Below are 15,266 nucleotides of genomic sequence, written 5' to 3' on the forward strand. Positions count from 1 at the left end.
AGAAGCTCCTTACAGTCAGCAAAAACAAGACCTGGAGCTGACTGCGGCTCAGATCATGAGCTACTCATTGCAAAATTCAGGCTTAAACTGAAGAAAACTGGGGAAGTCATTAGGCCATTCAGGGTTGATCTTGATCACATCCCTTATGAATATACAGTGGAGGTGAAGAATAGGTTTAAGGAACTAGAGTTGATAGACAGAGTGCCTGAAGAACTATGGATGGAGGTTCGTAACATTGTACAGAAGGCAGCAATCAGCACCATCCCAAAGAAAAGAGAAATGCAAGAAAGCAAAGTGGCTGTTTGATGAGGCTTTACAAATAGCTGAGGAAAGAAGGAAAGTGAAAGGCAAAGGTGAAAAGGAAAAATTCACCCAACTGAATTCAGATTTTCAGAGAACAGCAAGGAGAGATAAGGAGGCCTTCCTAAAGGAACAATGCAAAGCAATAGAGGAAAATAATAGAATGGGAAGGACAAGAGATCTCTTCAAGAAAATTGGAGAAATCAAGGGAATGTTTCATGCAAAGATGGCCATGATAAAGGACAAAAACGGAAGCAGAAGAGATCAGTAAGAGGTGGCAAGAATGTTAGAGAATTTGCACGCAGCAGAAAACACTGAAGAAGAGGGACAGGGAATTAATAGAGAAGAGAGACAACTGTATTCAACAGTGGAATATATTTACCAGGGCAGTATCCAATATTCAAAGTCGTTGCCAGGCCAAGGTCATAAACAGTAATCAGTTCACACTACAGTAGATAACAGTATACACCAGTAAGAATACACAGAATGATCCAAGCACAGTAGCACAGGATCAGCACAAGCAGTGTTCGCTGCCACCCGGACGGTAAGTTACACTGTACCCACAATCCTTACAGGCAGGAAGAGCAAGCTCACTGAGCTTCCCTAAATACACACATCAATCATGCAATTTCACCAGAGGTTGCATCAGCTCTGTGAGTCAGCACAAAGCCTAATTACAGGTGAGGTCATTCCACCTTACCTTAGTAACAAGAAACAGCTGGGCCATGATGCAGCATGACTCAGCATGACATTTGCAGAAACAACATTACTATTACTAAGATGGAGTCAGTCAGCCATTTTAGGACTGATTTCCAACAAAGAATACACAGAAGAATTATACAAGAAGGATCTCAGTGTTCTTGACAACCATGACAGTGAAATTGCTGACCTTGAGCCAGACATCCTGGCGTGTGAAGTTCAATGGGCCTTAGAAAGCATTACTAACAACAAAGCGAGCGGAGATGAGAGTATCCCAGTAGAGCTGTTCAAAGTCCTAAAAGATGATGCTGTTAAAGTGACGCACACATTATGTCAACAAATTTGGAAAATGCAGCAGTGGTCACAAGATTGAAAAAGATCAGTTTATATTCCAATCCCAAAGAAGGGTAATGCCAAAGAAAGTTCAAACTATCACACCATTGCATTCATTTCACATGCCAGCAAGGTCATGTTAAAGATCCTACAAGCTAGGCTTCAGCAGAATGTAGATCAGGAACTACCAAAAGTTCAAGCTGGGTTTCGGAGAGGTAGAGGAACTAGAGATAAAATTGTTGACATTTGCTGGATTATGGAAAAAGCACGGGAGTATCAGAAAAACATCTATTTCTGTTTCATTGACTAAGCTAAAGCCTTTTTATTGTGTGGATCACAACAAACTGTGGCAAGTCCTTAAAGAGATAGGAGTACCAGACCACCTCACATGTCTCCTGAGAAACCTGTATAAGGGTCAAGAAGCAACAGTCAGAACGGGATGTGGAACAACTGATTTGTTTAGAATAGGAAAAGAGTTCGACAAGGATGTATATTGTCACCCTGCTTATCTAACTTATATGCAGAGTACACCATGCAGAATGCTGGCCTGGATGAAGCAGAAGCCAGAATTAAGATTGCCGGGGAAAACATCAACAACCTCAGATATGCAGATGACCTCACTTTAATGGCAGAAAGTGAGGAGGACCTAAAGAACCTCTTGTTGAGGGTGAAAGTAGGCTTGAAACTCAACATCAAAAAAACTAAGATCATGGCATCCGGCCCCATCACGCCTTGGCAAATAGAAGGGGAAGACATGGAAGTAGTGACAGACTTCACATTTCTGGGATCCAAGATCACTGCAGATGATGACTGTAGCCATGAAATTAAAAGACGTTTGCTCCTTGGGAGGACAGCTATGGCGAACCTGGGTAGTATAATAAAAAGCAGAGAACATCACCCTGCCAACAAACGTCCATATAGTCAAAGTGATAGTATTCCCAGTAGTAATGTATGGCTGTGAGAGCTGGACCATAAGGAAGGCCGAGCGCAGAAGAATAGATGCTTTTGAGATGTGGTGCTGGAAAAGAACCTTGAGAGTCCCTTGGCCTGCAAGAAGATCAAATCAGTCAGTCCTAAGAGAAATCAACCCTGACTGGAAGTTCAGATGCTGAAGCTGAAGCTCAAATACTTTGGCCACCAAATGAGAAGGGAGCACTCACTAGAGAAGATCCTGATGCTGGGAAAGACAGAAGGCAAAAGAAGAAGTGGACAGCAAAAGATAAGATGGCTGGACAGTGTTACTGATGTAACAAACACGGTTTTGAGCAGACTTCAGAGGATAGTGGAAGACAGGAGGGTCTGCTGTGACTTTGTCCATGGGGTTGCAAAGAGTCGGATTTGACTGTGCGACTGAACAACAACAAAAGAAATAACAGTTTCACATAATATCGCAGAGGTCCATTCTCACATTCCAATATTACAAGAAAGGTCCTATGAGTTTCATCACCATTTATGCTGGTCAGGCTGCCAAATAGGAATAAATTGGACTGTGTAAGTTTTCCTTCTTTTTCCTTCTTGTTCGAGTCAAGTCTTAGCAGATTCATGGGGATGAAACTTTGCAGAATGGTAGAATCTAATGTATCCTCTTGAGAGTGGTTATGGTTTTGTGTAAGTGTTCTGAAATCTTCTTTGTTCCCTTTTTTTTTTTTTGTAAAAGGCTTCCAAGAGAATTGTGAGCATCTTTTGCTAATGAGTGTTTTGTTTGATCTCTCTGAGTGGCTGGCTGTTATCAGGAATGCCATCCAAAAGAATACAGTAATCACCAAACGAGTGTTCCCTGCATTAGTCAGCAGCACAGCTCTTAATACTTTCCATGTGGTACCGCAGTTATATTCTGCAATCACTGTACAGTAGAAGTTGTTTCCAAGAGTGTAGATGTAAAATTTGTAGAAAATGGACCAATGTAAGCTGTATTTCTTTGTTGTTATCTTAGATTAATACAGAAGCTCGTGTATGTTAGAGCACTTTCCTGTTCACTGTACTAGCAAGAGGTAGTTCTGTGCATGTGCATTTGTCTGTGTCACGGCAGTATTCCCATTGCCTACATCAGAAGTTTGACTGCATGTACCGGAATGTCCATAGAGCCAATTCTGAATACATATGCAGTCTTTCAGATTGTTTCTCCACAGTCTTTTCTATACAAGGATGGAATGGGGATGTGTTCCAAACTGAAAGCCTCTTGTCCAATAACTGGAGCAGAGCCAAATTATTATGAATTCAGATTTTTGTCTCAAAGTGGATAACCCTTTGTTGACCACAGAGATAAATCATATGAAAATCAAGCGTGTGCTATTTTCATCTGAGTCATGGATGCTAATTACAGTTTTGTCAAAATCAGAGTGATGTTTCCCTAGCTTAATTCAGAAATAACTTCTGCATCAGCTATCAGATGTTTGGAAAGTATTGGCAGTTTTTGGGAAATTCATGGTAGCTTCACTTAGAAAGAAAAGAATTTCTTATGTCATTTTCATACCAATAATGGTTTGGGTCCCCATATGTAGATTGTTAAATGTGATTAATGGTAATATGTCAGTGTAGCAATGTCCTCCATGTTAGAATTCATTGCAGTCTTTGAATAATAGTGTCTGCTCTCTACACATGTTTCAGTGCCTGCAGGGCTGGAAAAAAGAAAACTATAGGAGATCAATCAAGCACTGAGCATTTCAGGTCTTAGTTATGCAGACAGACAGGACCACACTGGGGCAGAATGTTTCCCATCTTCTTAGCTAGTCTGTTCTGTCACATGTAAAGAACAGACTAGAAAAGCTAAAAAGCTAGATTGTATCATCTTCCTTTTTGGGCAGGAAGATCTGGACTGACCCCAGAGGGAGATGAACTGTAGGGAAGATTATAAATCCTCAGGACACAAGGAAGAATTTCTGTTTTGCTCTGGCTCTTACAATCTTCTCTTTTGTTGGATTCTTGCTGGGAGCATCTTCAAGCCATGAAGTACCACCCTTTCCATTAGGACTCAATGTTGACCATGTGTTGAGAGACAATGGGGAGAAGATTTACTGGTGGCAGAGTTACTATCCGGAGAGGTTGGTTTCCCTCCCCCAACGAAAAAAGTTAGCAAGACAAGGCAGAAACCAGGGGTGGTTGCAGGGTTTTTCTGAGCTCCTGGTCTTGAAGCAGTGCCTGTGAGTCTGTTCCTTCACAATGGCTGTTGCAGAATGTATATCCATGGGAAACTTTATCCAACGGTGATTTCATATAAGGTAGAATGAAAGCAGTTTTGCATAGATAGTTTTCTTGTACTGTAGAACGCTAACAAGGTGAGGGGTTCATTTTATATATATACCATGCTGCTTAGCTGCTGACTCTTTGATAGGATACAATATACTTTATTCAGCAAGATTAAATCTTTGATTATGGTATGGAAGTGAAATTTAGAATATTGGCGGGGTGTGTGTGTGAGAGAGTACATCCTTTATCCAGGACATATTCGGTGCTTTGAAAGTGCCGGGCAGATGCAGATAAGTAACCTTTTGTCCTTGTTTTTAATTCCATTCTGCTAGTCAGTTTTCAGAGCAGAAGGAAAAATGGAGGAAACACTCCTCTCAGTGGTCAAAGTAGGACATTCATCTGGTCTTCTCCTCTACAGATTTGAGGCAGCCAATAATGTTTGCAGATCTCAAAGAGAGCAACTGGTTGGTTGTTGTATGAAACAGGATGTCACACTAGATGGAGCACTGGTCTGATCTAGCAGGCTGTTGCTCATGTTTAATGGTTGCTTATGAAGGTCTGAAGGCCTTGGCCTGGATAGCCCAGGCTAGCCCAATCTCGTTAGATCTTTAAAACTAATCAGGTTCAGCTGTGGCAAGTATTTGTATGGGAGATCTCCAAGGAATTCCAGGGTCATGATATGGAGGCAGGTAAACCACCTCTAAATGTTTCTTGCCTTGAAAACCCTTTGGGGTTGCCATAAGTGATGTCAGCTGTGACTTGACAGCAAAGGGGAAAAAAATAAAAGGAAGGTCCAGTGTTTCTTTTTTTGTGTGTTTTTATTCTTTTTTTTCTCTAAGACTGCAATCACACACTAAATATAAATATAAATAATCACACACTAAATATAAATAATGCACTTTCAATCCACTTTCTGCTTTTTAAAAAGTTTTATTGATTTAAACTACAAAAAGGAAGCTTTGCAGAAGATACATAAAAAGAGGGAAAAAGAGGGAAAAGGGGCCTTTACAGAGTAGGAAAAACAGAAACCAGTACAAATATATCAATTGTAATTCCACCTCCCAATAAAATGCTCAAATCTTCTACCTACAAGTATAAAAATCCCCTTAAATATTACCTTCCTTTCTTCTTTTACCAGAATAGAAAAAAAGAATAATTCTTTTAATAAACTAGTAAAGCAATGTAAATCTAAACAATTATTCTTAAACACTAATTAAATATAACCAGTTAATAAAAATATTTTTCCTTTCAAAACTGTCTCAATGTCAAATTTATCTAATTTAACTTACGCCTATAATAAACACAAATTAAATTATTGATTTAGCAAAAGCCTTATGAAAAGAAGCACATGAAAATAATTTCTTTGTTCATAGCAAATTACATGAGATAAATCAAATACAACTAAATGCTTTGTCTATCTCTGTCTAAACCATTTCTCCTGCTAACATATTAAAAGCAAATCTGCCAAATTACCAAGTCTACCAAATTCCACAGCAGTTATGCTATCTGCCTTTTCACCCTTAATTCTATTCTTACATCATTAGAGGCAGTCTCACTAAATAGGCAAACTGTCAATACATCTACTATATAGAGAATTATGTTGATTACACTCATTAACATCACTTCTTCAAGATCACTCTTATTCTTTTACAGTTTAACATCTGTTCATTATTAATAGTTACATGTTTGCTTATTCACCAGGAAAAAAAAAAAGAAAACCCAGGTTCCAGAGTCCTTCTTCCCAAGAATTAAAAACTGTTAAGTTCCTTTGATTTCTGCACCAAATTGTATCTGAGGCAGCCCATTTATCCACAGGTTATTTTTTTGTGTCATCTTTCACTTCTTAGTCAGAGTTCCTTGTTCAGCCATTCACCAAAGCAGAAGCAAAAAATCCAAAATCCTTTTTCTGGATGGCCTTCCAAATCCAAATTTGTTGATTGAAGTGCAGCTTTCCTCTTCTCAACATTGTCTGCCCCCTCAACCACAGGGGGAAGAATTCATCACCATTTTCCCTTCTCCACTTGATTTTACTACAGCTTAGCTTCCGGAGTAGTTTTGAAAGTGAGTCACAAGAGACAATCTTATTTTTCCTTTGTTTTGCATAGTAACAGTTTCCCCTTCTACTTTCACTGCCATCAATTCACTCTCGTTTGTACTGGACCCCTGTAGAGTTACCATTTCATAAGCTGTCGGGTCTTCTTCCCTCAAATCATTAGCTGTCAGCATAAAATAATCTCTAAGAAGCTGTGTAAATGAGATAAAATCTTCCTTCAAAGATCTGAGATTTGCAGAAATATCTTTTCCATGTGCCATTTCATTAAACGATGTCATGCCAAAACTCAATCTTTTAAATCAGATTATATATTCAAAACTCAGTCTCTTAGGTCAGATTGTATTTTTGCTTCTCTCCTGTTAATCCCCATTCTACAACAGCTTCAACTGAGGTTTTAGAAGGCATTCATTCAGTTACAGTCAGGTGATAGAGACAGAGCTCTTTTCTGTATATCTCATTTGTGTTCAGATCGTATTGCAAATTCTTGATAATCTCTTTGATATATATCCAATTAAAGTCTGGGTCAATTTTAATAATTATATTCAATCCAGTTTAAATAATTAAGATTGCTCGTAATGATTCGAGGCCTTTTGAGCTAATCTTTTGTCGTTATGTAGAGTGACCCATTGGGGGGTAGAGTTAGAAAAAACACTTGTTAAGTAGAGTAATCGCTTTAGAAGTGGGAAAATGTTGCTTTAAAGATGTACTGGAGAAAGTGAAAGCATAAAAGTAATCGGGAGTTCTTCTTTTTCTGCTGATATACAGCTCTCATGGCCACGGAGCTTCAGGACGCATGATGAGCACAGTGGGCAGTTGCTGCTGACCCCCTCCCCCCCGTGAAATTCCCATGCCAAAGAAAAAGCCCTCCAGGCTTTTTCTATGGAGGCATCACTTCTGTGACACCGCTCCAACGGCCAGACTCAGAGTTACTGCAGAGAGAAAATCTGCAGGCAACTCTGAAGCCACTTTCAAAGCACTTTCCAACTGGAGAGCTCCCTGATGTGTGGTCTTAGAGTGAGGGCCGGGGCACTTTGGGGGTAGACACTGCACAGCAAGGCTGCTTAGACAGTATAGGGCGAGCTCTTTGACTTGCAAGGAGGAGAGCAAGGTCTCTCCCCTGGGGCTAACCATTGTCGTTTCCAGGTCTCAACAGGTACCTGGCATGCAGAGGCTCAGCTTATGAGGACAATCGCCCATGGCTGGGTAAGTGTGAATGTGCACTCCCAATTTCCTCATCCTCCCTTCATGGCCAGTGGTGTGACAGCGTCTCTGGCACTTGGATCAGGCAGCCCTTCTTGCAGGTGCTCTTGATATCTGTCTCTGTTTTGCAGGTGGGAATTCAACACAGAGGCTTCTGTCTGTGATGCTCCAATCCCCCCACTTGATCAGCTGTTCCTGCCCGCCGCTCTGAGTGGAGCCCCACCCTCGGCGAGACTGTCCAAGTTGTACCTGGGATACCATTGCACTTGGTTCCAGCACAATAAAGTCAGAGTTGTGCCATCCTTTGTCTCTCCTGCTTGGTGTCTGCTGAATGTTTCCTGTGCCCCTCCCCCTTCCCTCTGCCCATGGGCTCCCTGGGGGAATGTCTTGGAGGGTGAGCTTGCTTATTTCTTGGGGAGGAGGGTGAACTATGAGCCACCTCTGCAAGAGGCTGGACAGGGGAGCCGGAGGGTCTTTCCCCCCCTTGTCCCATGGCACACATCAGAGGGGAGGGGGGAAACAATGCAATGGGCACCTGGATGGTGCCTCACACGCTGTGTCCTGCTGCCACCAGGAGAGGGGTTCCCAGCATAGAGCAGGGTGATTTTACCCTTCACCCAAGGTAACCTTCCTTTCTTTCAAGCCAGTAGGAGAAAACAATACTTTTTTTTAGAGACAGTTCACATTTTCTCTTGGGTGTCAGGTTGGGACAGCATCAGACTTCAGATAGCCAAGCACTCAGTTCAGCAAGATAAGACAGAAAGGTTTATTTCACTGTTCTGCCTTCTCTGCTTTTAGAAACAAACAAAACTAATCTTTATCATCTTGGGTTCCTGATTTTCTGGCCTTGGATCTATTTTCCTGTTTTCTATGCATGTATTTGATGTGGTAGAAGTGAATGTCCAGAACTAGCTTTTTCAGTGGTGTGCTGCTTGACTGTGTATTTTATTAACTAATTCAAAAGCATAGCTAGGGCGGCTTTTTGTAAGGAAGAGCCCAGTATTAGAAGGTACAAAAATAACAGATCACTTTAGGGTTACTTTTGACTGTTTAAATTTCATTCTTTTATTCTGTGGTCACTGGAATCATCACAGTAGCTAGCCCTAGATAGCAAGATCATCATTACGAGAGTATCTCTTCATACATCTTATTCATTCCGATTAAGTATTACAGTTTACATAATCTTGGAGTAACTGATGTGTCGCTGTCTGAAACTTGGAATCAATTCCAGTAGGCAGGAGTCAACATTCTTCTTCCCTAATAAAGTGGGCAGGCCATAGTGCTCCCACTGTCCTCCAAGCTGAAAAACTAGAGGGTCTCTTTGGGAGACAAAAGACAGTAAAAGGCAGATGCACTGTTTGTAAAACAAAGCTAGAATGCAATAGGCAAAGAAGTGGAGTCATTAACACATGGGGGAACTAGAAGCACTCATGTGAAATGAGCCAGGCTCATACTGCAGATAAGCAGCAGAGGGCAACTCTTATTTCTGATTGCAATTTATACTTGTGCTAGGTAATCAGGCTAGTAGGTGACTCTCCCTAAAGCCACCCAGTGGACTTTATATGATGGCACAGGTCCCATATTGAGTTGCTCATATTTTTGTCAACTTTTATAATGTAAAACAAATTTGAGTCTAGTGGCGCCTTTAAGACCAACAAAATTTTATTTTGGGCATAAGCTTTTATGTGCACACACACTTATTCATATAATAACTTATTGTTAAATTTAAATTTACAATGTAACGTTGTTTTATAGGATCAGAAGTCCTATAAAAGTAGATCTCCTTTTCAGCAGTTCAGAGAAACACATATTTCCTCTTACATTAAAACCCTTTATTCTGGTAACTTGAATCTTGGATGTTTTAGTCCAAAGAGACATGATTCAGCCACCAACCATCCCATAGGATCTGAGACTTAATCTAAACAATATTTTAATAATGTAGCAGAGTTTGTAAAAAGCTTCTCTGATTACTTAAATTCATGTTTTCTGAGCTGTGACTTGTGGTAGTCTGAAGCTTTTAAATTGCTTTTCCTTAACATAAAGGTTTACTTTCTTTAAAAAATACCACACACCTAACCACTGAAAGGGAACAGCTGGTACTGGACTTGATTAGATCAGTTTGCTCTTGGCTTTAGAAAATATCTTTACACACTGCAAAACTTATGTAAGTCTCAGTGTGCTTCTCTGGATGCTGTTTAATATGTTATTAAAAGTAGTCCGTTTTGCAGGGCTTTTTTTTGAGCAGGAACGCACAGGAACGCAGTTCTAGCTGACTTGGTGACGGGGTGCAGCCTGATATGCAAATGAGTTCCTGTTGGGCTTTTTCTATCAAAAAACCCTGCTGTTTGTCTCCCCTTTTTACTGCACTTGAAATTTATGGGAGACAAAGTTTTGTAATGCCTTTTATTAACTGACGAACACAGTGTGTGAACTTGAAATTCTTCATCAGGGTGAATTTGAAGCAAAAAGAAATGGGTGGGAAGAGAAAATATTTTAGGCCATGATACAAAGACTCCTATCTGAATCTTGGCTTAGAATGCATTGACTGACTGAAATAAGTGCAGGATGTGGCTAGTATAAGGTTGCATCTTTGCTTCTTCCTGAAAGGCTAGTTTAAAATGTACTGATCTCTCACAATCCGTTTTATTGTAAAACTATTCAGGTTACAGTACAGTTTAAACAACTACAATAAAACAAAAACTATTTCTCCTATTAACAACAGTATTTTTTGTCTTTTTTATCATAAACAGAGTTCTTCAACTGTGCTAGGAATTTCTTCTTTCAAAAACTCCAGCTCAACCAATTGATTCCCTACAAATTGTTGCGTGGCCACATTTTGACCTGCGTTTCCCTGTCTTGTTTTTTAGCAATCAGGAAGATATGGGGGGAATTGGAGGGAGATGCAGGTCAAAATGTGACTGCACAGCAACTGGTGAGGAATTGATCAGTTGAGCCAGGGAAAGCAGAAGCCTGTAGTTGGAGCAACTGCTATTGTGGAATCAGTGGTAGTAGAGTGTGTAATAACTTACATTCTGCCCAACTTAGTGGTGTTGCAACCTGAATGTGCATTTTATGTAGTATTAGAGGGATAAGTATCCAGCATTTTATGAGTGTTTTTAAAAAATGAGAACACTGATAGTAAGTGATAGGTAAGCTACTTTCTACTTAACTTTTATTTTGTTTTGGTGATTACAAGCATTCCTGGAAAATGTCTTGGGGAAAAGTTAATATTTCCACTTTTCTTTTAAAAAAGAAAGTTTAAAGAAAGCAAATGGGAAATCTTCCCTATCTTCTGTCACAAAAAGATTTCTGTGGCTGGATACCTTCTTCCCTCTTTTTCAATGTTGCTTCCCCCCCCCCCATGGGAAGCAGAGAACTGGCAAGGGGGCTTCCATTCTCAGGGTTTGTTTTCTAAAGGAAAGTCAATAGGAAGAAAAGAAGTAGAAAGCTAAGAAAGAACAGCACCTCTTCTGTTCTGTATGGCATCACAATGGCATTATTTAAATTAACAGTTCTGTGCTGCCATTCCTAGTTGCACCTATATTTGCTTCTTGCACGAGAAGATATTACTGGAATTAATCATTTATCTGTATTTTCTACAAGAGCCAGCAGCTGTCAAATGGAACAGTTTGCAAAAGAGAAGAAACTCTCTTGAACCAAGTCACATCTTGATTAGGCTTTTTTGTTAAAACAATATTTTAATTTGTTTTGGCTAAAATGAAACTTTGAATAGGTTATGAAATTACTGAGGGGCAGATTATCACAATTTATGGAACAAGTGTCCTGTTGGTCTCCTAGGATGCAGACATGTTGAGGATACACTGAAAGACATGCCTTTCCTATAAACTGAGCTGCAGTGATTCCCACTAGCATGAAAATTTGGAAAGGGCTCCTGCAAGTGCATGTATCAGTGCCACCAGATAGATTCTCTATAGAATCACGAGCATCAATGACTGTGGACAGCTTAAGCCACAGAGAAGGCAATTTTGACCATATGCAGGGAACACACTGATATCTGAAACCTCCTTTTAAACAATCCATGTGCCAAATTAGCCTAGAAAAGGGTTGCCAACTCCAGGAGTGTGGGCAAGGCTTGGGGAGGGGAGGGACTTCAGTGTGGTATACTGCCATTGAGGCCACCCTCCAAAGCTGCCTTTTTCTCCAGGGGGACTGATCTCTAGACTCTGTCGTAATTCAGGGAGATCTCAAGGCCCCACAACCCTAACACGGAGCATAGAGTAAGGCATCTTTCATGGTTGCTCGCAATGACAAGAGACTCCCCCTAGAGGCCTGTTAAAACAAAAGCATCTTTCAGAACCAGAAGGATTTCTATTGAGATGGTGTAGCCCATCCTAAAATGTGCTAGACTTGTATTAAAATCAGATTCAAAAATTACAATAAGAGAACTCCATGTATCTAGCATGAAGAATCCTACAGCTCCAGAGCATTCAAGACAATGCCTGACAAAATACAAAGTAATTCAAAACACTGCAAAAAGATTTTAAAGAATTAAGGCCTGAAAAAATATCCAGCTGCAAAAACAAATCTGAAATTATAAAGGTGGGTTGAAAACTTAGCAATTAACAGCAGAAAGCTTTTTATTTGGGCAGAATCGTACAAAGTTAAATCACAGTATAGCTACTGTCTTGTATGAAAAGACAACTGGAAAGACTGCCAGCATGAAAACTGGCTGCAGGTTAAGAGTTTATGGAATGCAGGTAAAACAATGATTATGCTACAAATTCACTTGTGGGGGAAAGATTGGGAAATGCAGAGTTACTCCTTTGTTGATGCAGAACTAGAGAAGACAGAGAACCTCAGGCATGGCCAAATAATACTAATTATATATCCTAAAAGAGTGGTAGTGTACAGAATCCCATATATTGAGATGGCCTTGAGGTCTGAAGAATTTGAAAAGATCCAGAATAAGCTCCTGGATATTGTTTAGCTTGAAGGCGTTTGTTGGAGAAGTCCTCATGTGTTTAAACACATAAATTCAAAGCTGTACTCTGGCCAGCTGTGTGAGCACAGAAAATTCATAGCTCTCTTGCGTGAAAAAATATTTTTGCTTTTTCTTCTGAATTCAGTGGAATTTTTAGCCAGTAACACTGCTGTAGAATTGATCAGTTCAACTTCAGATTGCTGAACTCCTTGAGCCCAAATGTAAAAAAGGACAAATTTTTGTATGCAGACTTGATTGCCAAGGTATTATTTGAATTTTTGCCATATTACTTATGCTTACATTTAGACTTTGCTTTTTTGTATTAACTGTAGCTTCAAAGTAACTCAGTTGTCTTTATATGTAGTTTACAAATATGTTGTACTAGGAAAAGCCCAGAACTTGACACAGAGTATTAATGGAAGGAGTATGGAAAGTTGGTCACCTGTGAAGGTCTGCTGAGCATTGCCCATCTGAAACGCCCAGAGCTTGCCAGAGGCACAAGCCAAGGGAAGAGTCGTGGTCATTGTTACGTAGCTTGTGGCCCTGTTTGAGTCACTTCAGAAGTGAGAACACTGGGTCTCCTGCCCAACAGTATCCATTGTTCTGGGCTACATTACATGGGCCGGTCCCGTCACATAAAGAAGTGATTTGACGTGATATGTAAGAATGCATCGCTAGGTTACAAATGGCACCAGAGAAATCTATATATCCTTAGTCCACTTTGTTTCTTCTGTGCTGTGTTTGCTGGAGAAGTGAGTGAGGTAGAAAATGATTCAGGGTAGGAAATGGGGATGGGGAACGTTCCAAGTTCTGGTCTAAGGCCATTTTGACTACAATACAACCAAGCAAAATTTGTGTAACTAAATATTGAGCACAATAGAAACAACAGTTTGTGTAATTAGGCATACAAATAATTAAGAAGAGATGTTCAGCAGTTTCCAGCCACACAATGACTATGTAGGTTTTACGCAGGGGCAAACCATAGTGCGCTTTCTAGCAGGTATACGAATACATACACCAGATAATTTTATGTAAAACATGAGGGGGACTGGGGGAGTTATCAAGAATGAATTATTAGATCCATTAGAATATAGATTGTTTTAAAAAATGACCTGCAAAGTAGACTGGCAACCTAATATACTGCAAATTATTTTAATTATTTTCTCAGGAGTGCATTATTGATGAGGACTGTGAGACTGGAAAATATTGTGAGTTCTCTGGTTTTGAGTACAAATGTTATGTCTGCAAAACCCAACACACAGTGAGTACTGGACATTTTCCTGCTCTCTTCACTGCATGTGACACTATTGCTAACATGATATGCTGAAGTTATTTTATGGGTGGACTGTTGAGTTACATTTTCATCTGAAGGCACAAAACATTTGTACTTATTTATTTCATTGTCAAAGCAATAGATCACTTAGTCAGTAGACCCTACACTTAGGAGTAGAGGGATCAGTCCCAAGTGATCTAAGTAATTAGACCAGGATGAAGCTCTTGCTGAAATGTCTGCTGAACACTCAACTGGAATTGGAAACATCTGGCTGGGATTGTATATATATGACCCTTAAATATACTAGTAAGGAATTTTTTGTGTATGTAAAAGTACCAGAAAAGTTTAACCTTACTGCAGTTTTGATTAACTGGGTCCAAGTCCAACATGATGTAATAGTAAATGGTGTTTCCTTTAAGCTAGAATGGAGTGCTAGTCAGGGGTACTTTCCTTTACCTGTTAATTTGGTTGATAAAACATTAGAAAAATAGCATTATTGCATCTTACTATATATTAATCAATTGTGCATAATGCCACCATCAAAACCACTGGTTTCTGTGGCTTATTTCAATCCATACTCCCAAGCAACATTACAGAATCAGATTTTTTAAAATGTCATCTCACATGAAGCTGCCTTAAAATGAGCCACCCATTGGTTTGTCAAGGTCAGTGTTGTCTATTCTGATAGGCAACTACTCTCCAGAGTCTCAGGCAGAAGTCTTTCACATCCTCTGCTACCTGATCCTTTTAACTGCAGATGCCAAAGACTGGACCTGGCACCTCCTGCATACAAACTAGACGCTCTGCTACAGAGCCACAACCCCTCCCAGTTAACTAATGATGGAATTTTAACTCTTACCTACTTAGCTTCAGTGATGAACTTCTGTTACTTTTGGGTGCCACATGTGCAACTGGATCTCAGTAAAATGCATGTTCCAGTAGCTTAGCCTCAATGGGCTTACTTGCCTTTGAATTTCCAAAAGTGTTTACGGTACACTCTTGTCACACAGTGGCCAAAAAACCAGGTGCCATCAGAAGGTCCACCAGTGGGGCCAGGACACTAAAAGCCCCCCCTCTTATTCTGCATTTATCATTGAAGACATTTTAGACTTTCCTATTAAAAAGAATTGTGTGTTATGCTGTAAACTGGGCTAACTTTTCTTGAAAAGTTCATGTAAACATAAATCTTATGTTGGAATCTTCTCCTATGTGGAAAAAGGTCTCACTGTCCTATTCATTTCATCTTGCTTTAATATTCTGTCATCTTAGAACTTTATCCT

At 39.9% G+C, this 15,266-nt stretch overlaps 1 protein-coding gene across 1 annotated transcript in view; it reads left to right on the plus strand.

Annotated features, from left to right (window-relative positions):
- DKK3 (dickkopf WNT signaling pathway inhibitor 3) overlaps nt 1-15,266 on the plus strand; it is a 46,338-nt gene that overhangs the window by 22,360 nt on the left and 8,712 nt on the right. The window contains exon 4 of the mRNA XM_060262126.1: nt 13,882-13,974. Within this exon, the coding sequence (XP_060118109.1) occupies nt 13,882-13,974 (93 nt within the window). The remainder of the gene's footprint in view (nt 1-13,881; nt 13,975-15,266) is intronic.

This window comes from Heteronotia binoei, chromosome 21 (genome assembly GCF_032191835.1).
Source record: "Heteronotia binoei isolate CCM8104 ecotype False Entrance Well chromosome 21, APGP_CSIRO_Hbin_v1, whole genome shotgun sequence".
Classification (NCBI taxonomy): domain Eukaryota; kingdom Metazoa; phylum Chordata; class Lepidosauria; order Squamata; family Gekkonidae; genus Heteronotia; species Heteronotia binoei.